General features: G+C 42.9%; 3 protein-coding genes across 8 annotated transcripts in view; 2 read left to right on the top strand and 1 right to left on the bottom strand.

Moving 5' to 3' along the window:
- arfgef1 (ADP-ribosylation factor guanine nucleotide-exchange factor 1 (brefeldin A-inhibited)) overlaps positions 1–7840 on the top strand; it is a 59315-nt gene extending 51475 nt beyond the window's left edge. For all 3 annotated transcript variants that reach the window (XM_080489443.1, XM_080489442.1, XM_080489441.1), the window contains 8 exons: positions 380–518; positions 843–915; positions 2258–2417; positions 2662–2801; positions 2888–3062; positions 4713–4851; positions 6263–6380; positions 6471–7840. In XM_080489443.1, the coding sequence (XP_080345569.1) occupies positions 380–518; positions 843–915; positions 2258–2417; positions 2662–2801; positions 2888–3062; positions 4713–4851; positions 6263–6380; positions 6471–6710 (1184 nt within the window). In that variant the 3' untranslated portion in view covers positions 6711–7840. The remainder of the gene's footprint in view (positions 1–379; positions 519–842; positions 916–2257; positions 2418–2661; positions 2802–2887; positions 3063–4712; positions 4852–6262; positions 6381–6470) is intronic.
- Positions 7841–10817: 2977 nt separating this feature from the next.
- tm9sf1 (transmembrane 9 superfamily member 1) lies at positions 10818–19532 on the bottom strand. 2 transcript variants are annotated; one of them, XM_080489366.1, is made up of 10 exons: positions 19060–19528; positions 16880–17072; positions 15504–15705; positions 15071–15202; positions 14391–14513; positions 13926–14284; positions 13511–13665; positions 13212–13397; positions 12851–13124; positions 10818–12019 (listed from the first exon to the last, which is right to left on the bottom strand). In XM_080489366.1, exons 3-10 carry the CDS (start codon positions 15663–15665, stop codon positions 11626–11628), a joined length of 1785 nt encoding a protein of 594 aa, XP_080345492.1. In that variant the 5' UTR covers positions 15666–15705; positions 16880–17072; positions 19060–19528; the 3' UTR covers positions 10818–11625. The 2 variants fall into 2 exon arrangements, with proteins under 2 accessions (XP_080345492.1, XP_080345491.1); XM_080489365.1 differs by lacking the exon at positions 16880–17072 and having other exon boundaries at positions 19060–19532.
- On the top strand, positions 19239–26822 carry fen1 (flap structure-specific endonuclease 1). 3 transcript variants are annotated; one of them, XM_080489367.1, is made up of 12 exons: positions 19239–20030; positions 21164–21258; positions 22282–22384; positions 22617–22719; positions 22829–22892; positions 23339–23448; positions 24103–24239; positions 24329–24395; positions 24761–24892; positions 24979–25130; positions 26148–26262; positions 26332–26822. In XM_080489367.1, exons 2-12 carry the CDS (start codon positions 21177–21179, stop codon positions 26407–26409), a joined length of 1143 nt encoding a protein of 380 aa, XP_080345493.1. In that variant the 5' UTR covers positions 19239–20030; positions 21164–21176; the 3' UTR covers positions 26410–26822. The 3 variants fall into 3 exon arrangements, with proteins under 3 accessions (XP_080345493.1, XP_080345495.1, XP_080345494.1); XM_080489369.1 differs by having other exon boundaries at positions 19966–20014; XM_080489368.1 differs by having other exon boundaries at positions 20003–20227.
- Positions 26823–27124: the final 302 nt, after the last annotated feature.

The following is a 27124-nucleotide window of genomic DNA, read 5'->3' as shown; positions in this document are numbered from 1 at the left end:
CTATTGTACCGTATACAGAAAGAATACATGCAACAAATATCAATATATACAGTGTAGATGACCTGAAATGACTACATTCAGTGGAAAGAAGGGTAAATGCTCAGTGAGGATGGAGAGAAGAAAGAGGGAGAGAAAGTTTCCTCCATGCAGGTTTAGGAATCCAGAGCAGCTCCAGACAACAGAGCAGTGACTGGCATGAGCCTCAGCTGCTGGCGATTGCCTCTGAGCTTTGTTCATGTTGCATCAATCGTTTGCAGAAGACATTTAATCTCAGCAGACACAATTAACGCATATTAACACTGTTCTTCTCCTTTTTAATTTTCTCCTCCTCCTCCTCCTCCTCCTCCTCCTCCTCCTCCTCCTCTCTGTGTGTGTGTAGATAATGAGCAGCTCGCCCGTTCAGGCACCAACTGTCTGGAGAACGTGGTCATCCTGAATGGAGAGAAGTTTTCCCCGGAGACCTGGGATAAGACGTGTAACTGCATGCTGGACATCTTCAAGACCACGATCCCTCACGCGTAAGCCGCCGCTCTGAATCTCAAGCAGCCCCTAAACACACGAATCACCGGTAGAATCATGAGATGCTGCTCTCGCTGTGGTTGTTCAGTAATTACAGATGCATCAGTTAATGAGTGTGGTGGATAAAAATTACAAGAGAATCCAAGTTATAATTGTGTTTTTCCATCATCCACGTTATTCTTTGAAACAAAAGGAATGATTACTCACTGACTTCACATAATTTGTTTTCACCTTAATCATTTATCTTTGGTAATTGCCTCACTCTGAAGCTGGTATCCATTTGTCACTTGGTATTGGAAAAAGATTTATATTTTTTTTCTCAGGCTTTTAACCTGGAGACCTGCAGGATCAGAGGGAGAAAACCTGACGACACAGAGCCTGTCTGACAAACAGCTGGTGAGAAAATACACGGTTTTATAAAAGAAGGGCAGCTGGAAAGTTTTCAGAAATCAAAAAGGAAATAACTTAAGTTTTTTTTAAGACGAACGTCGACCCGGATTATTCTAGAGAGTTAGAAGATGTGATCCAAATAATGAGTAAAGCATGTGACTACGAAATATACGAATAGTATCATCACTTTATAAAGGACTGAAATTATGCGCAAACACAAAATTAAATATATTAAAGGAAAATGAGCTTCAAGTAATAATTACAGATGAGGATTGGCCGAGGATAGGATGTGGGAAATGGAACATTCGACCACCAACTCACAAATTCTCCTGGAAGAATCTGATTCACTTCTTTATGCAGAATAAATAAAAACAAGTAAACCAAGTATGCTGGTGAGACTGGACATTGTGATCTGGATCATTCTCACATTTTTTTGGAAATGTAAAATACCAGTGTTTTGGGAAAGTGTGAGTGAAGAACTAATGTAAATATTCAGATATGAAAATGGATTTTAAACAAGACTGAAAATGACAGTACAGGATGATGAACAATGACAAATTGATCAATCTTTCTAAGGCTAGAACAATATTAAGATATTTTCCAAGTGGTTTTGGTTGTATTTTAGTTCACCATTTAGAAAATGTGTTCTTTTTTCAATCAGTATATAAAAGGCTTTATTTGAACGTTTGCATTGGGGTCAGAAACAGGACACGTTTGACCCGAACCCAATTTCATATGTTATGTGTGAGGCATGGTCTTGCTCAGCTTTGAATGGTTTCGGCAGTGTAGGAGGACGAGCCCACTCTCTTCCAATTATTACCCCGGGCATGCTTTGTCCAGCACCAAGGAGAAATGTATGAGACTTCCTTATATTTCTCATAACGTAGGACGTTAACGTAACGTACTTTATGCATTAAAGCCGAATAGTTTTACTCTTTACCTATTTCATGCCATCATTTCTTCTCAATAATTAAGGAATGCTGACAAAGGGCATCGCCTTTAATACACAATAGCTCTCTTTATAATTCTATGTTATTATGATCCTATTGAGCCTTGACACATGAGCGTTACAAATAATGAAGCCTATTATCCTCTGTTCTGAAATGAACCATACTTGACTGGATTTCTTTTCTTTTTTCTTCCGTTTTTCTTTAAAGAAGAAAAAAACCCTTTAATAACACATTTTTGTGGTGGAAAAAAGCCAAAATTGTTATAATTAAATAAAAAAAAATAGTCTCACTTTCCTTGTTATGAAGTAACTTATGAAAACCTTTTAATGATATTCCACCACAAAATAAGCCGCTTCCGCCATATAATGTTGTAGTAACTCTGCCCTGTTTGCTCTCAGGACTCAATTTCCCAGAAGTCCGTGGACATTCAGTCCCGCTCCGACGACCAGAACTCCGTCAGCAGCGCCGACAGGGCCGCGCTGGAGAACCGCCGGCAGAGTCAGTACAGCACGGCTTCAGGGGTGAACGAGGACGGCGCCCGAGGCCGCATGCCCACAAGTGAGCGGGACTCTCAACTCTCTCTCCAGAGTGTCAACACTTTCTGGTTCTTCAAGTTTGCTTCACACTTTAGTGTTTTATAATGCTCCAAACTGTGATCCTGAGACATTTCCTCTATATGGTCTCAAAGATAACTCCCAACAATATTCCTTCCTGGTCTTATCTTGAGATTTTTACCTCAGAAAACCTTTTTTTTTTTTCCAGCTGAACTTTAAATGATCCCATTTACCGTTGCTTTCCACAGAGGTGCAGGAGCAGCGCTTGTTCTCGGCTCTGCTGATAAAGTGCGTGGTGCAGCTGGAGCTGATCCAGACCATCGATAACATCGTGTTCTTTCCCGCCACCAGTAAGAAGGAAGACGCTGAGAACTTTGCAGCCGCGCAGGTACAAACAGCTGTGGTTTGTTGACAGCGCAGGTCATTAATCGGCGCTTTAAAGTCGGTGGTAATTCAGAGTTTATTTGTCTGCAGCGGGACGGAGCGTTTGCAGCAGACGTCCCCGTGGAGACCCAGGACCACCAGGGCATGTATCGCTACCTGACCTCTGAGCAGCTCTTCAAGCTGCTGGACTGCCTGTTGGAGTCGCACGGCTTCGCCAAGGCGTTCAACTCCAACAATGAGCAGAGGACCTTACTATGGAAAGCAGGTAGGGCAAGAAGCCCAGCATCTCATCTGATCCGAGATAACTAGATATAAACCTTATTGTCCTCATGTGGGAAGTTCATTCTTAGATGTGAACAAATCAATGTTTGATGCAAGTCTTCAAGCTTTGTCAGCAAATCATTTTAAAACATTATAAAATAGATTAAACTGTTGCTGATCCTAAAAATAAGGATATTTTTTTTTTACATTTTAAGCTGTTATTTATATATGAAATACGTAATGTAATATAGCAATAATTAATGAACAAAATGATCAGTTTTATACTTTTTGGAGTCTTTTTTTGACAACTGAGCTGTAAAACCCAGATCCGATGGTCGTGCTTCCATTGCGTCTCGTTCTTTGCGTCTATATTTCAAGGCTTCTGCAGTTACGAGCATGCGTTCTCCTGCTGCCCGCTGTTGCCAAGCAAACTGTTGGCGTTTGTGCACGACAACCAGCACATTTACTGTACGAGCTTGAAAATTGTGTTTGTGATCGGATTTTTGATTTGTTCGAAATCCAACTTTAGACTGTCGATGAAAGTGGAAAAACCGAAATGGCGAAATGCTCTTGATACATTAAAATGCAGCCGACAGCACAACCGATAATGGCTTCAAGAGCCACTGATGCAGATGCTTTTTAAATGAGTTCAGAACTCTGCATCGTCTTCCTGAAGTCAACAACTCGTGCTGTACAAGGATGTGAGATGGATCATTCAGAATTTGGCCAAACAGAGACTAGAAATCATAATTGTTATGTTTTTGTTGACCAATGGCTCCGGTGTATACATTTTTATATTGATTAAAATTCACAAACCAGCTCTCTAAATCAAGAGTGTCAAACTCATTTACTTTAGGGGGCTTCGGGGGCGACATTCAACACAGTGAGTTCTCAAGTGGGTCAGACCAGTAAATACTAACATTTTAATATATACATAACTAGAACTCCAATATATCATTAAGAAGTTCACATTTAATGAAATATCTTCTTACAACACCTGACAAACCTGAAATTTGAATAACAGAACAGCAACTTCAGTTCACCCATTGCCTTACACGTTACAGATCACAGTGGATTTCTTTATATAATATTTACATCTTCAAAGTCATAAAACATCAGGCCACATGGAGCTGGAACTCACAGATGTATTAGACTACTTCAGAATAACTTGTGTAATTGTAAAAATGATCATTAATGTCGACACATTCCTACATCTGTGTATTAAACCTGATCACCTGAACTGATTCACCACATAACCGTGTGCGCCCCTGGTGGTGAGTAAATGTATCGCAGTCAGTGTCATATTTTCTCATATCTGAAAAATGTTATCTTGTGGGCTGGATTGGGCTACTTATCTACAAATCTTTGAAAGATCTTTGGCCCAAATACGTCTCCGATTTGCAAGTAGAATATGAACCATCCAGACCCCTGAGGCCCTCAGGAAGAAGTTTATTAAAAGTTCGTAGAGTTAAAAGAAACAAGATGAAGCAGCTTTTAGTTCCCACGCTCCTCACCTGTGGAACAAACTTCCTCACGCTCTCACTTTTTGTAAGTCAGACCTTAGAATAATAGACCCGAGTGCTGCTATATAAATAAACTTCTCTTGTGATCGACATGAGTAAATGGTTTTGTGTCTGTGTTTGTACGTTCACAGGATTTAAAGGAAAGTCGAAGCCCAACTTGCTGAAGCAGGAGACCAGCAGTCTGGCGTGCGGGCTGCGCATCCTCTTCCGCATGTACACAGACGAGAGCCGGCAGGACGCCTGGGAGGAGGTCCAGAGACGACTCCTCAAGTAAGCACCGCATGCCGAACGCGCTGCATCACCGAGTAGCTGCGCCTCCATTCACCACACTGAGCCTTCGGGTTGAACTCTTGATCCTCGTCATGGTTTTCTATTGTCCCGCATCATTTGTAAGCGGGACGCGACTGCTGAACGTCTTTTTCCACGACGGCTTGAAACGACACATTTACATGTGCAGATGCTGCGAGTTTCTCTCGCAATCCATCATCTTAATGCTGCAGTTTGTTGTTGGGAATTGGCGGTGAAAACATCCAATATTTATCTTTCTGCAGATGGTCTGCTTGTTTAACGAGGCTCAGTAGTTTGATTACTGTGTGCATGCGACACATTCTCTTCATACCCAACGTTTAAGCCTTTATTGGCCAAGTCGTTTCCTCATTTCTTCACGTTTCTTCCAAACTAACAGCAGTAAGTCGATACCAATCGATACATGATCAGTCTTAACGATTGTGGAACTTCTGCTTTAAAACTTCTCACGATCACACAAGCACTGTCAGAGTTCAGCTCTTTTCAATATTTGGTTTTAAAATATGGACGAATGTCGAATCATCCTGTGTATCGTGAAACCAGTCTTTGTGAATTATACATCGGATTGTTGGAGTTTGCTTCACAATAACACAAAGAACCTGATGCATTGCCTGACTTTTTTTTTATTTATTTTTTTTAGCTATAAATTCAGAAATGGTTCGGTTGCTTCTCTGAATAGAACTCCAACCTCTCAGCGACTTTCTTAGTTTCCTCAGTTTGTGTATACGTAATATATATATATATATACCATGTTGTTTCTCAGATCACAGTTCATGACTCCTCATTAACCTCATCTAGTACCAGAGCAGTTTAAATACGATGCTGGAGTCAAAATATTCCACATCAAGCAAGAAGGTAAATTTTTCCCATGATTTGATTCAAGCTTCCATACCCTTTAAATTCAATACACATAAGATGAATTCTTTCTGTTGTACATTATATTTTGTAGAATTTCATCTTAAATATCATGACTGTCAGAAATATAATTTCTCAAAATAGTAATTTTTATTAAATTCACATTTTTTGAACCTGAAAAGTGGAGTTTGAGAGCTGGACATGATGCGAGGAAACAAATGGAGATGATATCCAGACGATTGCAGGGTGAGAAGAAAGGTCAGAGGTCGTGCACCAGTTCTCTTCGAGCTTCAGCTGTGGGGAATAAAGTCTAATTGTTTTCATATGAGACCCAGTCGGCGGCTTTAATTAGCTTTTACCGAGCAGAAACAATCTGTGTCACCCTCCTCCTCCTCCTCCTCCTCCTCCTCCTCTTCTTCATGTGATCAGTGAGGCGGAGCAGCAGATGCCGTCTCCTTGTGGTGTTACACAACAGCACAGCGACAGTTCACCATAGCCACTCCTGTTTTTCTGTGTGTAGTGTGTGCAGTGAGGCCGTAGCATATTTCTTGGCTCTGACGTCAGAAAGCCACCGAGAAGCCTGGACCAACCTGCTGCTCCTCTTCCTCACCAAGGTGTTGAAGATCAGCGACGAGAGGGTGAGGACGCCAGAAGCTGACGGCACAAGAACCGTACTTCAAACGTTTGTTAAAACTCGTGTGTCTTTGTTTTGTTTCTGTCGTGGTCAGTTCAAGGCCCACGCGTCCAGGTACTACCCCCTGCTGTGTGAGATCATGCAGTTCGACCTGATTCCCGAGCTGCGAGCCGTCCTCAGGAAGTTCTACCTGCGGATCGGCCTCGTCTTTCACATCGCGCAGCCGCCCGCGGCGGCGGTGGCGGCGGCGACGCCGCCCGACCCCCAGGAGGAGCGCGCCGAGCCAGAGACGGACACGGAGGTGGGGGAGGAGGCCGGCGAGGAGGCGCAGTGATGCCGCTCGCTGCTTCAGGGCCGCGACTGCCAGCGACTGAACACTTGACTTATCGACACACACACACACACACGGAGTACTGGATAAAGTCTTGTAGCAGGTGTAGCGATGCCTCTACTGGAGAAAACTACTGATAAATCGACAGTTACCATATCTGATCTGCTCAGAAGGACTATATTAAAAAAAAAACAACACGTGTGCTTCTTACTGTATATTTAAAAATTGTAAATGGTTTCAGCAACCTGCAAAAAGTCATATTCAGCAACTATGAAATGTGACCCGTCACACATTGATAGTAACGGTCGTTCTAACATTAGTACTGATAGCCTCTTGGATGAAACTAGTTGTACAGATCCGCCACTCTGTAATATAATCTCATAACACTAGATTTCATTTATTTTTCTTTGTTTTTCTTTCCTTCTCTGCATTTGCTGCACTTGATCTCACTTCTTTTTTTTTTTCTTTGAATGCACTGGAGATTTTACTTTTGTGATAATTTATTTGACTCTACCATCTCCTGCAGATTGTCCTCCGCCGTACGATTTGTATTGAGACGACACCACGGAAAGTGAAGGGTTTAAATTATTCCATTTTATATTTACTTAGGTTTTTAATGAGAATCGACGCTAACTGGGCTTCTTCAACTGGAGGACAAGAGAGCAAACTGACGCGAGCTGCTTTTGAGTCACTAGTCCGTTTTCATGTGAGTTTAGATTTCACTTGTGTACAAAATCAAAAGTTAATAATATATTTAACGTTTTCGTTTTGGGTTTTGTTTTGTTTTTGTTTTGGTTTTTTTGGTTTGGGGGAAAGGTGATCTGTATAGAGAAAATGAGAAATGATAGCTGTGCTTTAAGTATGAATGGGATGCATTCCTGCTCATGGATGTAGAAAACAAAATGTATATGATACAGCAATGTAAAGTTTTCTATGTTGCAAAAGATTATGTACAACTTTCTGTACAAAATACATCATCTGGCATTCTAATCAGGTTCTAGGTCAATAAAGTTTTTGAACTTAAGTGGACGCGAGATGCTGAATCGCTCACGTTGAATCCCGGTTTGCATGTTCTCCCTGCGCATGGTTCCCTGAAAACGGGCATCAGAGCAATGATGATGGTTCTACTGGAGTGCCTCAAAAAAAAAAAAAAAAAGGAATACAAAGAAAAAAGGTTGTTTTTCCTCAAACTCATTCGAACATCAATGTATTTAAATTCTGAGGCGATTTTCCTTTTAGTTTTGTGTTTAATTTCACCTCACGGAAATCAATAATCGTCTTATAATACCTGTTTTAGGTCAAGTAACGAAGTGCGGGTACTTTTTTCAGGCTTCTTCTACCTGAATTTTTATAATAGCTTTTTGATGTTAACCGTGTCTGGACACAAATATACTTTTTTTTATTGTGGATAACACAAAAATAGCATTCGGATGAATTTTCCATTATTTTCTTTTTCTTCCCTATCCCACATCGTCACAGCAACACAAACACAAAGGCCAGACGGCTCAGAAATACAAACGTGGGTACTTAAGACAAAACACAGTATATATTTGGACAGATAAACAAAATATACAGATATATGTACACACGTGCAGGATCATTCTTCTGGCTGGGACGGTACAGAAAGCTATCGAATTAGTCTTTCGCACCTCTAAATTCCTTGCCGTCACTCCAAATATGGCAATAGATGGACACGGTTTTACTGTCGTGTTATTATTGGACAAGGTGTTAAACATTGATTCCCAGAAGCTGTTCAACTTTGGACATGTCCAGAACGTGTATCGGGGTGGCTGGTTCTGGTTGGCATCGGTCACATGTGGGCGCAAGGTCAGTTCTGCTTTAGACCAATGAAGGCGGTGCACAACTCTGAGGCATGGAGAGGATGAAAAAAGTTCTACGTATCATCTGTTGCCAGAGCAACCCCACAGTTAAAGTATGACAGATTGAGGAGACTTCAGGGGCGGGGGGGGGGGATATGTGATTTTGGCCTCCTTGGGGGAGCAGCAGGTCCAGCGGGAAGCCAGCGTCCTGCTGTTTGGCCTCTCGGTGTTCCACAGCGTCCGGTGATCCGGGCCGTGGCCTCGTGGCCCCGCAGCCTTCCTGGAGAAGACGAAATGTTTCTTACCATCGATTCATCATCTTATTTGTTACTCCGAATGAACAAGTTGCACCCGTTTAGAAGAACCGACTTTTGTACCGGATTATAATTCAGGTCAAACTGTTTCATAATCCGCCTGATCGTTCGTAATGGTTGTTTGATAAAAACAGACAAAATAGTCATAGACTGAACAGAATTTTCATTTAACTGAATCTTTTAGTAAAAATGTCCAAAAACAATATATTGAAGGTAAAACATGTTACAGGTGTGTAAATAGATGAGTTACTTTCTACTTAAAAATAAGTAAAATATCTGGATCAGCCATTAACAACAATATATTCTGGATTGAATTTACAGGAAATCTTTAACTCAACCGGGTTTTATCTTCCTCATCCCATCAATAGTTAAACTGCAGCACATAGACACTGGTAACTAAGATACAAGTGAACAATAGAAACGATCATCTTTATTTTGAAAGTTAGAAAACTGCAGTGTTTGACATGAGACTGGTGGCTTTGTGCTGAGTCATCGTGCCGCTGCTGCTGATTCATGCGTCTGATATGGAGCTGTTGGGGTTGGAGGAGAGCCTGCTGCTGGATGTCAGGAGTTTGAGCATCAGTGGGGGGGGGGGCATCGCTTTGACCTCCTCACGAGAATCTGTGACTGACAAATGAAGACAAGGTAGGTGTCTGAGTCTCTCAGTGGTGATGTGACGATTACCGCTTCATTCGTGAAACAACTAAAGAGTAACTCCTAACTAGTCCCTCTTCGTGATCTCTGTCATCTCTGTTTGGATGTTGCTTGACAGTGACTCAGCAGATCTACAGCCTGGCCTCTTCGTCCCACGAAGGACTGGATTTCTGAATTTCCACAGTAATCTTTTCCAAACCTCCTGATCAGGAAGATTTCCACATGAACTCAGACATGATAACATGACGTTACCTGCTGGATTCTTTGTGGTGTGTTCAGCTGACTGGATGACATCCGCCTCGGATGGTTCATTCTTGTCCGGATTAAATCCTCTGGTATTCTGATACATGTTTGGGGGTCCTGCTGTGCTCCCTGTCCCGACCATTCTCAAGGTCCACATCATAACATTTGAGGCTGTGGTTTGTGAAAATATAATTCCTTAAACTACCTCCTCCTCCTACCAATAGGTGGTGCTATGGCTATAAAAAAAAAGACATTAGCGACCCCAGTTTATTACCTGGCTGCCACATTACCTGTGACTGTTTCACCAGAGTTGCTTTACAAATGTAAACGTGTGTGAATCATCCTCAGGTGTGTGTCGGCTCCAGGCGGGACTTTCTCCTCACACATCTCATTCTGCAGATACTAATGGAAGCTGAAGATCATGCTCTTGCACAAAGTGTGTTTCATTTATATTTAATTAAATTACATGACCTTTTCCTTGTGTTTTACATATAGAGGTGTGGAGGATTGTTGTTTTCCTTGTGTGATACTGTTTTGTTTTGTTTTCTATCCGTTTAACTTGCCTGAGTGGGTCAATATGATTTGATTTTAATCTGAGGTTATCAAGAGAAAAATAGAAAATAGAATGAAACCGTTCTGCCCATTCATATCAAGAGGGCTTTATGACCCCATAAATCTTTGGATTTGTTCTTGCATGTGACGGGAATACTTTGAGGCATTATTGCTGACTCTGCAGTGGTTGATGGAAATGATTCACAGCAAAGTTGGACTGCAGTCATCTATTCATTGATCGGGCATTTCCTGCTTGATGATTTTTCTATTTGATTTGTGTGTTCATAGAAAAAAAAAAAAGTAAATACTGTATATGTATTTCATTAGCTTTTGTTAAGTAACTGGAGGAGCTGAGGTCACCTAATGGACGAATACTACGAAGAACAATTATGGACCTTCAAAATTACAGGTTAAGCATAATTACTGAAGTGATTATGCTATTAAACATTTAAAAACAAAGTAAGTTGGATGAAGCACATTCTATAACTGTTATTTTTTATAGGAGAGAAAAAAAGACCACAGGTTTTGCTTTTGCTGGCAATGTTGTATTAAAAAGCATTTTTACTGAAAAGACTATATTTACATCAGAACCAAAATCACAGTCCGTGGTGACCAAAGAGTACAATTACAATATTGCTCCCATCACCAGTATCTTGCAACAGGTATTCAATGTACAAGGCATCATTCGTCTAATCCACTGCAGATCTACATGGAGGCTTACAGGGCCAGTGCAAAACAAGGTTTCTGTTGAATCGGAACGGGCCGCCGTGAGACTGCAAGTCATGGCACTCCTCGCACTGCTGCGTTCAATCATCTCAACTACAGCATGAGTCAGCGGTCTGAGTCGGTAAAGTGGAACATGTTGAATATGAAGCTCCTGTGCAGCCTTGACAGACCATTGAGTAGAACCCAGAGTAAATGATGCGCCCCCCCCCCCCCACCACCACACACACACACACACACACACCGTCATAACACGAGCTGCATCCATTCACACGTGCACCGTATCACACATCTAAATCATTCATCATTAATTGAAAGTTAAGTCATCCCTTTGTATTGAAATCCCATTTTTTATCACGATGACCTCACCCCCCACATCAATCTTCATCTGCCCTCAGTCAACTATTCCTTCTCCAGTGACGGCTGGAATTACTAACTCCCTTCTAATCCAGGTAAAGGCCCCCGTTTCTTCTCCCTGATGCAGCAGGCGGTGCTGACGCAGTGCTTGTGAGTGAAAGAGCAGGCGGGGAGAATGAAGACTGTCCGTGTGTGCCGTCGTGTAAATGTTTGTGTTGGGCGTTGTTGGCGAGCGGGCACACACGCGGTTCATATCTAGTCCATCTTGAGGCTACGATAGATGTAGCGGATAAATGCCAGCGAGGACCAGAACGACACGCTGCCCAGCATCAGCGAGAAGACCAGCGCCGTGAGCAGGGAGTAGCCGAAGAACTCCGTGCTCTGCACCAGGCCACTCATGGACGACCGGTTCCTGAAGTAGAACACGGAGTAGACGAAGATGAAGAGGCCGGTGGAGCCGGTGCTCAGCACGCTCCGCCACCACCAGCGGTAGTCCTCGCCCGACAGCAGGAAGTAGGTCAGCGCCACGGAGATGCAGGCGCCCACGGAGAGGAGGATGGCGAAGACGCACAGCAGGATGCCATAGAGGGTGTAGTGCTCTCTGCCCCAGACAGTGGCAAAGATGTAGTACAGCTCCACCGAGATGGCACTGGAAGGGGGAGGGGAGGGGGGGACAGTCCATGAATAATAATAGAATAAAGTAAAATAAAAAGGTTTAAAATTATTATTACCTTTTAATCATTCTTTGGCTGATTTTTTGCTTCCATAACTATTTAGTGTAAGAACCAGTTCCATTATTCTCCCACACTATAGTGTTTTTTTGACGAGGTGATTTAATGGACACTGAAAGCTCTTTGGACTTCATATTAAAAGTTCATCAGATTTGACTTATTAAAAACAAATAAACAACATTTGAAATGAGCTCTGAACTTTTCATTTCCTCCCTATAAACTAAATAATGACTGAACACCTCAGAAGATCTCTTGTAATTCCTACATTACTGACTTGATTTGGACGTAAATTCTCAAACGCTTCAACTAAAACTGGACGTTTGCACCCGATCCCGTTTGTTTGAATCTAATTTATGTCATTGTTCATAGGGTTGTGAACGTGTCGGTATTTGCTTTTAATGATAATCTTTACAGTCCTTGTGGCCATATCTTTTACATTTAATTCAAAACTAATTATTGCAAACCGATGGTCATAAAATTCCTATTTACAGAGTCATGATAAAGCAGAATATAATTTTTTTGGGGGGGGGGGGCAGTGTCTCATTCTTCCAGCTTGAGCACTTTGTTGATGAATTTATAATAAAAAATATGAATACAAGAATTTAAGTGTCGCCATCGGACCATTAAACAGAGAGGAATAGAGAAACTTTGAGTAAATGTTGATATACAAGTACGTTCATCTCCACTAAGAGATTTTAAATTTACAAAGATTTCCCCGACTTCAACAACATTCTCTGCCTCCAGCTCACCTGAAGGGCAGGAATCCCCCGATGGCCATGTGTACGACCGCGTGTTTGTACCACGGCTGCGTGGGGATCTGCCGGGCGATGTTGCGCGTGCGGCACGGCGCCTGGAAGCTGCCGGCTCGGTTCTTCCCCACGATGCCGCCGATGACGGTGAGGGGGAAGCCCACCAGAACCCAGGCGCCCAGCAGGAGCAGCACGGTGGTGGCCGGCAGAGCCTGCGTGGAGCCGCTGTACCAGTGGACGGAGTTCACCACGCTCCACGTGAGGAAGAGAGGAGCTGCGGGAACCAAAAGAAAGAACCTCTCAATACTGTGTGGTGTCTCCTCGGTCTGTTGGGAAGGAGCTCGGCCGCTTCATCTCTCACCGGAGAAGAGAGAGGACGTGAGGATGATGTTCCACACCCAGCGCTGGCCGTTGATCTGCGTGTAGAAGCTGCACGAGACGTATCCGGACACGCAGCTGGTCAGAGCGTACAGGACAATGGCGGCCGAGTTGATGGCGCCGTGGCGGTGCACGTTAAACATTCCCAGCAACGCCATGAAGATGATCCCTGAAGGAATGAGGATGTATTAGAAGGAGGGAGAGAGAGAGAGAGGGAATAGTGGACAGAGGATGGAGGAGAAGACCTGAGACAAGATTGAGAGAATGAGTGAATGAGCTCACCTGTAGCAAGCGTGAGGAACTGAGCTCCGACTCCCAGCACGGCACACAGCAGGCTTTTCAGAGGAGGAAACCTGAAGACGTCGGTGTGGATGATTTTCCAGCCGTTGTCTCCTTGGTCCAGATCGTCGCAGCCGCCCTCCTCCTCCACATTGTACCTGCAGGTGTTGCAACGTCATTTTAGCCTGAGATGTTTGAATTCAACAAACAAGCGGCAAAAACAGCAACATGAACGTTTCCCCCGTGGAACGAGAGCTCCGTCCTGACTTAATATTTATCACTCTTTAATATCCTTATTGTCGTATCTCTTGTACAACGTGGAGCCGATGTGAGCGAATACATATCGACTGATATCTGGAGTCTGTGGCGTGTACTTTTGACTTATTATTTCGTTCACGCCGACTTCATACTGACTTACCTGGCAAAGTCGTTCTTCAGGACTCGCATGAGGATGATGATGACGAAGCCCAGCAGCAGCACCACCAGCACCAGCGAGTTGATGATGGACAGCCAGTGGATCTCCAGCGTCTTGGGGAAGAAGGAGTAGTCGCGCAGGCGCTCGCTCCGCCGCGCGTGAGGCAGCGTGGACTCGAACCAGTGCACGCTGTACGTGTGGGTGACCTTCAGGCTGCCTCCGCCCACCCCGACCCCGCCGACCGCCGAGCCCGCCCCCTCCTCCAGCGGCACGGGCTTCACGTCCTTCACGGAGACGTTGGCGAAGATCACCGAGTCGCCGTTGTACTCGATGTTGAAGTCTAAGTGCGTCCACAGACCCACCTGGGGGGCAGAGGAGAGAGGTTCACACCCAGCGCAGCACATCAGTGGAAGAACAAACAAGCAAACAAACAAGCAGAAAAACATATGAATACAGCACTGCGTTCACCTTGTGGCTGTGAGGCAGGAAGCCGCTCTCCTCGATGTAGCCCACAAACCCCCAGATCGGAATTTCATCCAGGGTGAACTCAAAGTAGTAGAGCTCCTCGATGGCCTCACGAAGCTCGTCCACCTGATGCAGAACGAACACGTTTTCATGTCGATACGACAGCGATCCAGAAGTAGATTGTAGGGAGATAGATGTTTTTTTCAAAGTTAGAAGCGATTAGAGGATGGAGGTTTTATTTCCTGCTCGTTGGTGAAGCTCCTGCTTCCATGTATGATCAGTGATGCAAACAGAAATGTCTAAATGCCCCACATATGCTGGAGTTTAAGATTATCATCTCAAAGACTGAGATAGAAGAAAATAGTATCAGATTTGGTATCGGATGAGAAAGGAGATAATCATTAATCATCAGTTATTTTCATTGGCATCTCTAAAGCTGCGTGGCCGCACTCTCGTGGACCATTATTTTTAAAACCTCCAGTAAAAAACACAAACCTGGATGAGTTGAGAAAAATTAACAAAGTTTTATTCACCATTTCGCCTGACGCTGGTGTTCTGTGTTTAACTTACACGGTGGCCTAGATACTCATCGTCACAAAGCTGCAAAACTCTAAATTAGAAATTGAAGTCAAATGTGCTGGTTTACTTCCTTTGTGAGAAACTGCGTTTGGACCCGACTGTACCTGTTTCTCCGAGAGTGTCAGATGACAGAGGAGTTTCTTCTCCACGTTCTCTCTGAAGCGGATGTGATACAGCGACTCGGCCATTCTGTCGCCGTCCAGCACCTCCCCCAGACTCAGCGACTTGTGATGCACCTGAGACGCACAGGACGACCTTATGATCCTCCCCCAATAGAAGCCAATCAGGACAGGGCGCTCGGGAATACAAGGCTGAGCAACAGCAGCGGGAGCTGGATACACGTGTTTCCAGCGGGACGGTTCCTGAGCTACATCCTCATAGCCGTGCGTCGTGAATCAAACTTTGATTAAACTTAAATTAACTTTCCGTCCAGATGGAAAAACAAGCATTTCTAATAGGGAATATCCACACGTTTGTGTCGGCACAGAAACACTGTCCAGCTCCTCTAAAACAAACAGTGACAGTTCAGACACTGACCTTCTCCGGCCTGCACACAGGCAAGGTGTAGTAGTGATACGTCTCGTGGGGGTTGTGATAAGGCCCCACTTTGTTGACATACAGAGTCACATTGTCCCCCTGCTTGTAGCCCGCCGCCCAGCCCGAGAACAAGCACAGGACCAAGACACGGAGCGGCGCCATCGTCCTTCCGACAGGCGTCCTATTCCACGAGGCAGTGACCCTGCCGCAAAACAAACAAACAAAAAGAAAAGGACAGGTCATCATCAGCTCATGTTAGAGGTCAGTCAGTCCCGAGAACGAAGCTCAATCTGCTGCCCGTTAAAGGCCAAAAGTTAAAGCTGCGGTTTCCTGCCGCGCCACTCCAGACTGCAGAGGATTACAACGCATTTCATCAGTCGTATCAGTCCACAGGGGCTTCTTCTTCTTCTTCTTCTTATTTTACAGGAATGAAATGAGCTGAGTCAACCTTCTGTTACAAGGACGGGAGATCAGTACCGTTGCTCAGAGATGCTGCTGTCAGACTTTATACAGCAGCAGACTCCCCACAAGCGCCGAGCAAAACGTTGCTTTCTGTTTCCAGAGTAACAATAAGCAACATCCCGAAGACGCAACGTGCGAACAACAACTTCCAAAAGAATGCAGAACGGAACTACACCGTTTCAATTTGCACTCCGGCTTCTCTAGGATTTCTGGTAGCGCGGCTTTGTTAATAAGCACAATAGTTATCAGGGGAACTAAAACTGCTGAAGCACACTCTGCGCTGAAGTAACCATACTCGCAGCATCGCGTCTGGATGTTGGAGATATGACGTATTTCCCCCACGAGTTCATTTGAGGTTAGAAGTTTCTTTCATAAATTTAAGTTGCTTTCCTGGTTACTGCAAAACAAAGCATCTCTTTTCACTTAGAAAACGATCGCTTAGTTGGGGGCTCATGTGAAGAAGCAGTCTGTTGCACTGCGGTTCATAATTTGTCCACTAGGGGTCACATTATTTCCCGAAGAAGCGAGCTCGTCGAACCTCCACGCCCAAGAGTTTCTATGCTGATGAGCCCTGGGGGCCAGAGGACGACCCGTCAATCCTGTCTGTTCATGATGCCTGAGGGCTTTGCGGTCACATGAGGTCAAACGGGGTTCAAAGGTCACCTGGTAGTGACCACGACCCTCTGGAGCTGAATCAGGGAGTCCGCTTGGCAATGCAGAACATTGGGGAGAGACTGTGGCGTCTTCCCACTTTCACATGCATGGTTTCTTCTGCTCCTCTCAAACATCCAGCTGCCTGTCCAGATGTGGACGCTGCCGTCTTCCAAGGAATGCGACTGTTCCTTGATGTGTGCGTAGACAGTCGAGTCACAGCCGTGTTTGCTTTGCATTCCCCGCTGCATTATATGTCATACCTTAATCTCTGGTATGTGGTCCTTGATGTACCAGTTTCTGACTTGGTGTTCTCTTCCCTCCCCCTCCACAGAGTCTGCCTGCTGTTCGCTTCCTCAGTCTATCTGGGGAGGCCACTAGTTTTAGGTGCTTCCATAAGATCCCCAGGTTTGAGCAAACACTCTGAAGACGGCTCAACGAGGTTCAGTCGACAGTCTGAGGAGGGAGGGCTTCAGGTTACACATTCAAAGTTGCTTTATTAAAGAAAAAAACATAAGATTCTGAATATATTTGCAGAAAAATACAATAACAGTCAAAGCCTAAAGCAGCACAATAACTTCAACTGATACAAATATTCACTTTCATTGGTTCATCAGTGTCTGGGAAGCTGAATTCAACTTGTATTCAAACCACTAATTTCTCTGACCATATCACACACATTCGTCAAAGATTTCCAAGATCTAAGAAATGTAATCTATCCTCGACATGGTGACTTATCGTCTCTCCCCGGACACTAATGGGAGGACGATGTTGTCAAGCTGAATTTGCACCTAATAACTGGACTAAGGTTGCTGTATACACAACTTTACACATCTATCCATTCATCTTCTGCAGCGTTTATCCCCCTGAGGTTTGCAGATGTGCTGGAGACGACTGCGTACGAGGACAGAGACTCTCCGGCACAGACCGGATGCAGAAAGACAGACACCCACATTGATGAGACTGTTAGAGGAAAAATTTGATTTTGATTTTTTATTTTTATTTTATAAAATGTCAATTCTGAGCTTTATTTATGACTCTGCAAATGATAGAAGTATACTTTTGATACTTTGCTTTGTTGCTGGTTTTTTTTTTTTAATGTTTTGAAGAATTTCATTTATTCCCTCATGTCCAACATAAACTTTTTCCAATTCAATTCATTTCAAATTTATTCAAGAGTTTTTTAGAGGCTTTGACTCAGAGACCATCTTTTTAAAAAAAAAAAAAAAACAACAACCCTATAGCAATGATCAAGGGTAATTTAACTACATTGATGAATTTTGTGGGGCAAATCTGGCCTGCAAGAGGCTCTAATGAGACTCGCCAAACCAACAAGAAAATTGTAAAAAAAATAATGTAAAAAAAAACAAACAACATACTTATATATTTTTAACAAATTTCTTTACGGTAATGACACAACACTGAGACCCAAGCTGATATTTCGCCACGAAACCTCGCCAGCAAAAAACATTTCTAACAAACAGGAATCAACACATCTGATGTGCAATATGTTTTATAAAGGATCAGCGGAACGCCACAATGGCTGGAAGCACGTTTGGCTGCGAGTATCGACCGTCTGCTTCGGGTTTCCTACTTTTTGTTCCGTGCTTTTAGTCGATTTTATGGAAGGATGTACAGATTGGATGACACTTGTAAATTTGGTTGTACTTGTTACAATGAAGATATCTATCTATCTATCTATCTATCTATTAAAAGCCATGTTATCAGAGTAAGATTGTGAAAAACTTCATGAGAGTTCACTATTTTGCACAAGGTTTCATTAAAATGGGATTTTTGTTGGAATATAGACATTTTCACCACGTATACTCTTACTGTAAAGTTTAAATTTAAGAGTTCTAATGGAACTATTTTACCAGTGTGACCGATTCAGGATGAAATTAGGCTGAATGTCGCCCCAAACTAGAAGTTGGGTCAAAATGGTTTACATGGTGAGTTTTTCTTCATATCAGCACAAGTAAACTAAAGAAAATAGATCTCTGATTAGCAAAGCGATTCCTTGTGGTGACACTAGTGATTATAAATTCCTTGTTAAGCACATGTGAAACCTGCTTCTGTCACTTCCTCATACCAATCCCTACCTGGCAACCTTTCATGGAGTCCCTGGGGAAAGAAAAAAAACAAACTACTTCCACCTTTACGTGGTATATCTGGTGTCCTTTTTCTTTTTACTTTCTTCTATTTTAAGCCATTCACGCTTTCAGCGGAGCGATTCTCTGCACAGCCCATGCACTGATCAATTATTCTGATCCACGCTAAGATCAATGGAACAAGGTCAAACTCTGGCCACATCATGTGTGTCTGTGATGAAGAGGATGAGGCCTTCAGACATTACCGCAGAGCGAACAGCAGATCAACGCTTCCTCTTTAACCTGAACACAGATGTCTGCATCAGGAGCTCGAGATGTAAGAGAAGTCACTGTACCAGTCTCTCTGCTGTGTCACTTCTGTGCTGATGCTGCAGATCCAACCAAACCAGAGCAGCCTGGATTCCTCTCACTTCAGGCCTCTTCCTCCTCTTCTTCCTCCTCCTCCTCCTCCTCCTCTACACAAATCCAGTCTTACGACCAAACATCTCGGCGATCCTCGCTGCAGGCTCTCGGTGGATCCACTACGGTCATATCCGGGTACACCGAGTCCTGCAGGACGGGAGGTCCGAGGCGAGTCCACGTCACCTCGGAAAGTAAAAAATAACGACGAGTTATTCCGGAGTGGGCGGAGAGACGCTCACACACCTGCAGGCCTGCCCGCCGCCTCGCAGCTTCCCCCCTCGGCTTGGAAGTCACACCGACGGCCGGCTACACGAAGGGTTTATTAAGGAAGTCTGTCATAATGTTGTCTGTTTGAGCTCGAAGCTAAAGGACCGTGTTATGTTTCAGCGCAGACCGGATTTCCTCCGACAGCGACCAATAGGAAGCCCCGAGTTACCACTCAGGCACGATCGGTCGATCTGCACCATCGATCGACAGGTCTACCCGGGTGGATGTAGACAAACACGCATAGACTTCATCAGCCCTTCTATAGACAAACTCACATATAGTCAGTCATTATTCTATGGACAAACACACATATTAATATACTCCATATCTCCTTCTAAAGATAAAAGAAAACATAGAGTCCTTCTATATACAAACACACATAGACTCTAAAGTTCTAACACACATAGACTCCATCACTCCTTTTATAGATAAACAGATTCCAAACTAACGTTCAATTCTTTTTTCTATGTTCTGTCTGTATCAGTACCTCCATTCATTCCGATGTGGAGTCGTTCTACGTGTATGTCTTCGATCAGTGAGCCCTGCTCGACAGTTTGATAGGTAATGCCTGCCATTTGATTTCCCGCGGAACAGCCAGCACTTCGCGCCACGGGCTCTGGGGTGCGTGCACAAACCGGTGAGCGAACCATAAAACGTTAAATTGGAACATTAATACCGTGTGTAGATGCTCTTTGGATAAACCGGCTGACAGTTCCATTGAATTAGACTTTGTTTATGTTTTAGTTGTTGATCTAACTGCAGCCTGGAACTTGCCCAGGCAGGACTCCTCCTGCACACCAGACTCCATCAAGAAAACGTTTCATTTAACCTGCTGTGGGTTGACTCGTGACACACATTGTTGTCATTCAGATTATTTTTTACATATTTTGAATTGCAAGGTTTGAATGTTTAAACCGGCGTGCATAAGCAGAATATTAGTGTGTGTGAAATGATCTTGTTTAAAATTGTTTCTGTTGAAAACATCCTGCAAGGAGCAGCAAGAGAAATCTACTGCTTTTATAATGACTATGTAAATATAAACAGTATTAGTTTTAATTAGAGATGGTTCCAACTTTACTGTAACATCCTTATGATGGATTATTCGCCCTAAGCAATAATTAGACAATTTAATTTTAAAGTATGATTACTTTAAGGATTAAAGTCCAGTATTTGACAGTTTTCAGTTTCTCATTAAAAGTTGAAAGATAAGTAAACATTACATGACAGATAGTTTATCCCAGAGGTTTTCAAAGTGTTTGGATGGGCATCGCTTTCAGCTGGAGCAGCAGGGAAAATCTCTTTGTTTTCTCATACAGGATCATATGTATTCCTGTAATATTGCTCTAATATTTTATGATAACTATTGAATAGGTGGAGGGTGAAGCCAATTTCTTTCATATTAATTCAATAATGTAACTGTGGTGCCTGTCGCAGACAGTGTAGGCAGAATTTTTTTAGATTATTCTTATTGTCTATGGGTCTCAATAGCCATTGTTAATGTTTCTAGTGTATTGTTCTCTGTGCGCTTGTGTGGTTTCATTACAAAAACAACAGCACCTGTTAGTGGGCCAACATCAAAACTATATTGGTTTCAGCATCTCTGCCATTACCGTGTAAACAGCCATTGTTTTCAAAACGATGCTGTGTAAAAGTGAAAAACGTGCAATAATGATGCGTTTCCCTTGAAATGTCCTTGTTGTGTCCAACAGAAAATATCATTTGAAGAGGTTTGACAACAGAATCCATGTTGATAAATTCTTTGTATTCCAGATTTCTTGCCACAATGGGAATACACGGACTCGCCAAGCTGATTGCTGACCACGCCCCCGGCGCCATTAAAGAGCAAGAAATCAAGAACTACTTTGGTAACTAATTAGGACTTGAAATAGACACAAGTGAGGGATATATCTGCCGTAACTTCAGGAAAAATGCTTGAAGATTTGATTTTTGAGTCACTTTTGATTGATTGGCTAAAGATGTGTTGAGAGCAGAGATTTAGAGGGACGCCTGGTTACAGAAAAATGGCCACTGAACACTAACAGTTCATAAACAAAACTGATTAAAACATTCTGATGATATAAAATACTTCACTATAGCTAATATGGGTACGTGAAACACTTCTAGAAAACTAACATGTAAGCGTGAGTTCATAAAAGGTTTTAAATGTTCAATTTTGTTCAGTTTCTAATTAGTAAGAATGCAGATTTTGATTAAACGTTATTGTGGTTTTTTTTTTTTTTACTTTTTTACTTGGTTTCCCATTGGCAGCTGCACAACTCAATGACTCTACACTTCACCTTGTGTCTGGAAGGAAACACATTTCAATAGACTTTATATCTGATGTGTTTTTCACCTTCGACTGTGCGCCATGCCCAATAATCATTGTGTTTCAGGGAACTTCTTATTTCCACATTTTGATCAGATTGTGGATATTACGGCCGGCTGGGCCTCAGAAGACTTTATGATTCCTAAGCAAGCTGTGGCTTTCTGGAGTTTTGGAATGGCTGCCCTAAGGCACGAGGAGTATATTTGAATGGAGTTACCAGCTTTCCGGGTTCTATTTTTCTTGGGCGAGTGAAGCACATTTTCTGCATTTAGCGCCTGCTCAACTTGACGAAGCTGTTTTTGGAACTCTACTAAATCATGTCGCAGAACCTCGAGTCATGAGAAGGTGCAGCACAGTAAACAACAGTGTCGTCATCATAGAAGGGCCGTTTTGAATGCAGATTTTACAAAAAAAGATGATTTCAGGCTGTTAATGTTTAAATGATAACGGGCCTAAGAGTGAACCTTGATGAACGCCGTTATTCTTGTGACTGTTGAGTTGCCGCTGTCAGTTTTGTTTTAAACTCTGTTTACAATCACTTTATTTATTTATTTTTTCGCAGGCAGAAAAATTGCCATCGATGCCTCCATGTGCATCTATCAGTTCCTGATCGCAGTGCGACAGGATGGGAACGTTCTGCAGAATGAAGACGGAGAAACGACAAGGTACAGTCGCACTGATCGACTCACCTCGGACTGTCCGTAGTGCTTTAGAGCAGACGTGAGGATTTCTGGTTTAGGTTGGGGTTTTCTTTTTTCCCCCCGCTCCAGCACACCTCAGTTTCCAATATCAAGCGTCATCATGAAACCAAGCGTATGACAACAGACTTTGATATTGGCGCCAATATCACAAGCCCATACGGAGCACAAGAAAATAAGTTTTTTTTTTTTTTTGCAGCCACCTCATGGGAATGTTTTACCGCACAATCCGCATGCTGGAAAGTGGAATCAAGCCGGTGTACGTGTTCGACGGGAAGCCCCCGCAGCTCAAATCGGCAGAGGTTCGTATGAGTTTGGATATTTCTCTTCTCTTTTCTTGCCCTGCGGTTTGCACGTCTTGTGCATCTGGACTCCGCCGGTCGGTGTTGACGTGTTACACAAACGTTTCAGCTGGAGAAGAGAGGCGAGAGGAGGGCAGAGGCTGAGAAGATGCTGGTCGAAGCCCAAGAAAAAGGTAAAGACTCCTTCTCGCCAAACCAACAACACCCAATGTTTGTTTGATTTTCATTATTGTATTTTATTCCGTTTTTTTATTTGTAATTAAGTTTCACATAGTGACATTAGACTTATCCTGTCATTACAATGATGGTAACTAGATTAATGAAGTCGGTTTGTTTATTAAATTATGTAAAGGGACAATGTGTAGTTCTCTGCTGAGTTTATGAGTCTTAAAATGGTCTAAAATGAACATATTGTGAGTTTCTCGCTCGTGAATATTCCGAGTTTTCTCGCCTCAATGGCTTTTGGTTGAAATGCGTCAGTGTTTGTTTTTCTCTTTTTTACAGCTGAGAACAAATGAAAACTCCAATGAATTCAGACTTTGATTGAAATGCGATTTTTTTTTTTACCGTCGCTTCCACCACAGCGTTGGCTCTGATGTGTCGTTTTGCGGTCCCTCAGGTGAACAGGAAAACATCGACAAGTTCACCAAACGTCTGGTTAAGGTCACCAGGCAGCACAACGACGAGTGCAAGAAGCTGCTGACTCTGATGGGAGTGCCGTACGTCGAGGTGAGAGCGTCCTGCTGTCCTGCCGCCACCGACTGGATTTAGTTGAATTTGCTGAATTTCCAAAACTACTAAAATGCTTTTTTTTTTTTTTTAAAACAACTAAATTATAAGGAATATTTAGTTCCTGTGCTCTATGCGCTTGTGTTGTGAGATCAAATCCTCATGTTGGGGCTCGAGTTCAATCTTGTGAATGCATCACTAAAGCATGTTTGTAGTTTGATGTCATCATTGAATATTTTTTCAAAATTACAGAACCAGGATAAAATGATTATTTATTCAGGGGTACAGGATGCATGCGCTGGGGTATATTATTCTGAGTAAGCTTTTATACACGAAGAGTTTGTTTTAATAATGTTTTAAGTATTAGTAGTTAGTAGATAGTTATATTAAGACATTGGATTTAAGTTAAGATATAGATTATGTTCAACGTTTAATACCTGAAAACAAGCTATGCACTGTGGATAATTGTTACTCACCATGAATTGTTCTCTGGAAATCATTTTTTTTTCAAAGGATAACATTTTCTAGCTGACACAAAATCGATGGCTTTCTGCTCCCTTTAAAAGAAAGAAAGAAAAGAGAGCATGTGCTGCATGTATTTCTAGTTTTTAAACTAAATGATGTGTTGTTGTGCGTTCCTTGTTTGGGCTGCAGGCTCCCTGCGAGGCCGAGGCGAGCTGCGCTGCTCTGGTTAAAGCAGGGAAGGTGTTCGCCACAGCCACGGAGGACATGGACGGCCTGACGTTCGGGACGAATGTCCTGCTCAGACACCTCACGGCCAGTGAAGCCAAGTACGCGCCGAGTCATCGAATGCTTCAGTCGACGAAAAGACAACAAAAAATTGTTTTAATTTTTCATTTTTTTATCTATTTTATTTCAGAAAACTTCCAATTCAAGAGTTCCATTTCAGCCGCATCCTGCAGGACATCGGCCTCTCTAATGAACAGGTACAAACTGCTTTTAAAGGTGAGCTTCTTGAGGGTGTGGCTCCCTGCCGAGGTCTCGGTGATTTAACTTTTGTAACGAGCACTGGAGGTGTTTGCGGGTCTTTCTGGCCTGATTCACAAGATAGCCGTGATCACCCTCTGGATTTGTATTTGTATTTATTTTGATCTCCATTACCTGCAACAAGTACAGCTCCTCTTCCTGGAGTCGACTGTTTTTACATCTGAGAAGCTTCCGGCCTCCTGTTTTCTCGATGATTCTTATGCCACAGCGACGCTGCCGGCCCGAACCCATAACATCGCATTTTTCCTCGCAGGCGGTTTCACCAATTCTCGTGTTAACGCCTGGTCTCTGTGTCCCGTGGTAGTTCATAGACCTGTGCATCCTGCTGGGCTGCGACTACTGCGGCACCATCAAGGGGATCGGCCCCAAGAGAGCCATCGACCTGATCAAGCAGCACGGCACCATCGAGGAGATCCTGGAGAACATCGACCCCAGCGTGAGCCCACCTTTCCTCTCCTGCACACGCCCACTTTTAGACACAGCCGTGGTGCTGACGGTGTGTGGTGTCGATCCTCCGTGCAGAAGCACCCGTCCCCCGAGGACTGGCTGTACAGGGAGGCCCGGCGCTTGTTTCTGGAGCCGGAGGTGGTGGACTGCACGTCGGTGGAGCTGAAGTGGACCGAGCCCGACGAGGAGGCGCTGATCCAGTTCATGTGTGCCGAGAAACAGTTCAGGTGAAATTAATACTTCTCGCTCTCTCCCTCTTATTTTTTTAAACAAATGAACAACGACTGCAAAATATCTGACCACTTGGCTGCAGTGTTGGCCATGTTGATGTTGAGTTTATGCTTCTGGCATCAGGTTTATAGAAGCAAAATGACTTGTGAGAGGCGTTTTCTGTATCTTGAGTTTTGTGAATCTCTTGACATGTTTGCATGTAATCAGATTAGTTTGTTTCTGTAATTCAATCTAATTTGTACGTGTGTGTGACCACCAGGACCTTTAATTACTCTTATCTTTACCTCCATGTCAGGGTGGCCCCTCAGTGGCTTTAATTTGTGCTTAACGATGGGTTCTTTTGCCCTTATTTTGGTCTTGCAGGCTCAGTGACCTTACGATCTGCACTACATCGCTTCACAGTGCATACATAGTGTTAAGAAGCTCTGTTGTAGTTTGAAATATTGACTAAAGTGGGCCTGCAAGTCTAGACTCAGGGCAACTAAATATGATAGAAGTAACCCTCTGATTTGCAGGCTTAATTTTGTCTTGCAGTTTGCCTTTTGTTCTGCACAAAGTCCCCATTTTAATAATAACATTAATTAATCATGAGAGATTCATGAGTCACTGAGCAGCGACTGCCGTTAAAGAGACTCAACGCAAACCACGACATACAGCAAAGAGCCTGCAAGTCTAAACTGAGGACATAGAAAACCTGTGATAAGGACAAATCTCTCTTATGGTAGATTAACATGTTTTATTCGTAAGAAAACATGGCTGCCTTGAAGTGGAAGTGAATTTCACTCGACCCTGTAGGACAGGGGAATTAAACATAAGGCCCGTGGCCCAAAACCGGCCCACTGGAGGGTCCAGCTCGGTCTGTGGGATAACCCTGCAAAGTATTTTAGTCTTCAAAAAGGGAAAAGCTGAGTGATTTCTTCTATTTGTAGCTGCATATAATTTAAGCAAGATAATGATTTGAGACAATTTTGTCTGTTTTTTTAACGAGAGTATTTGTGTTCAATGTTGCGTAGTGAGGACAGGATCCGTAACGGCTGTAAGAAGATCACGAAGAGCAGACAGGGCAGCACACAGGGACGACTGGACTCTTTCTTCACCGTCACTGGATCTCTGTCCTCCAAACGAAAGGTGCGGTCCAATCCATTTCATGTTGTTGCCCCTTTTTCCAATATTTATACTGTGTTCTGTCTCACTCAGGAACCGGAGATTAAAGGATCGGCCAAGAAAAAGCAGAAGACTGGAGCCACACCGGGCAAATTTAAGAAAGGCAAATAAGATGAACTAGTTATTAACCTGAATTACACTCGGTAAATAAAGACCAAATCTTCAGTGAAGGTGTGAGGAAGTTCCAAGAGCAGGTTCAGTGTAGTGAATAGATGGTCAAAGTGTTTTAATGTGTTTGAAATGAATAAAGATGTTTTGTTTGGAGAGCATCTCGTCTGCGGCCTTTTAATCCACTTTGTCAACATTAAGTAAACATTGCCGCATATTTCTTTAAGTGCCAAATGACCTATTTTTTATGTCGTAGTGGAGCTACATTAATGTTGCCTGAATTGTATTTATTTACATTTAAACATTAACTTGAGTGAAAGTACAAACTTGTAAGCGCACGAGTTAAACTACCTTTAATTGTATTCTATGAAATGCATTTAAATTGGATTTTTGTGGTATAAAATTGACATTTTAGTGGAATAACAATGGTCCTGAATATCATCTTGTTAATATGTTAACACATTTAGACACAAAGAAGGAATTTTATCCGTTAAAAGAAAAATTGTTAAATTGATGAAAAAGCCTTTTTTGTCAAATCAGTTATGAGTAGGACACAGTTGATAGTTGGGCAGAACGTCATTGGTCTATACTACATTAGAGTTATTATTGACATTACTGAATTTCATTACTAAAGAAAATTTAAATAAAGGATTTTTTTAAAAAACATTTTTTTTTTTTTACATCAAACCCAAGTATGCATCAATAAAATTAACACTGG

Source organism: Lipophrys pholis (assembly GCF_963383615.2).
Source record: "Lipophrys pholis genome assembly, chromosome: 20".
Lineage (NCBI taxonomy): Eukaryota > Metazoa > Chordata > Actinopteri > Blenniiformes > Blenniidae > Lipophrys > Lipophrys pholis.
Note: the sequence above shows the minus strand (reverse complement) of the source record. Positions and strands in the feature narration are given on the sequence as shown.

What these genes read in the sequence shown, in the direction of transcription:
- fen1 (XM_080489367.1), top strand. Translation starts at nt 21,177, where the DNA reads ATGGGAATACACGGACTCGCCAAGCTGATTGCTGACCACGCCCCCGGC. An exon ending in GAAGACGGAGAAACGACAAG is followed by an intron (nt 22,385 to 22,616) that starts GTACAGTCGCAC and finishes TTTTTTTTGCAG; the next exon opens with CCACCTCATGGGAATGTTTT. An exon ending in TGGAGAACATCGACCCCAGC is followed by an intron (nt 24,893 to 24,978) that starts GTGAGCCCACCT and finishes TCCTCCGTGCAG; the next exon opens with AAGCACCCGTCCCCCGAGGA.
- tm9sf1 (XM_080489365.1), bottom strand. Translation starts at nt 15,665, where the DNA reads ATGGCGCCGCTCCGTGTCTTGGTCCTGTGCTTGTTCTCGGGCTGGGCG. An exon ending in CTGTGTGCAGGCCGGAGAAG is followed by an intron (nt 15,203 to 15,503) that starts GTCAGTGTCTGA and finishes TGTGCGTCTCAG; the next exon opens with GTGCATCACAAGTCGCTGAG. An exon ending in GGGGGATTCCTGCCCTTCAG is followed by an intron (nt 12,020 to 12,850) that starts GTGAGCTGGAGG and finishes TCCCCCTTCCAG; the next exon opens with TGCCATCTCGGTGGAGCTGT.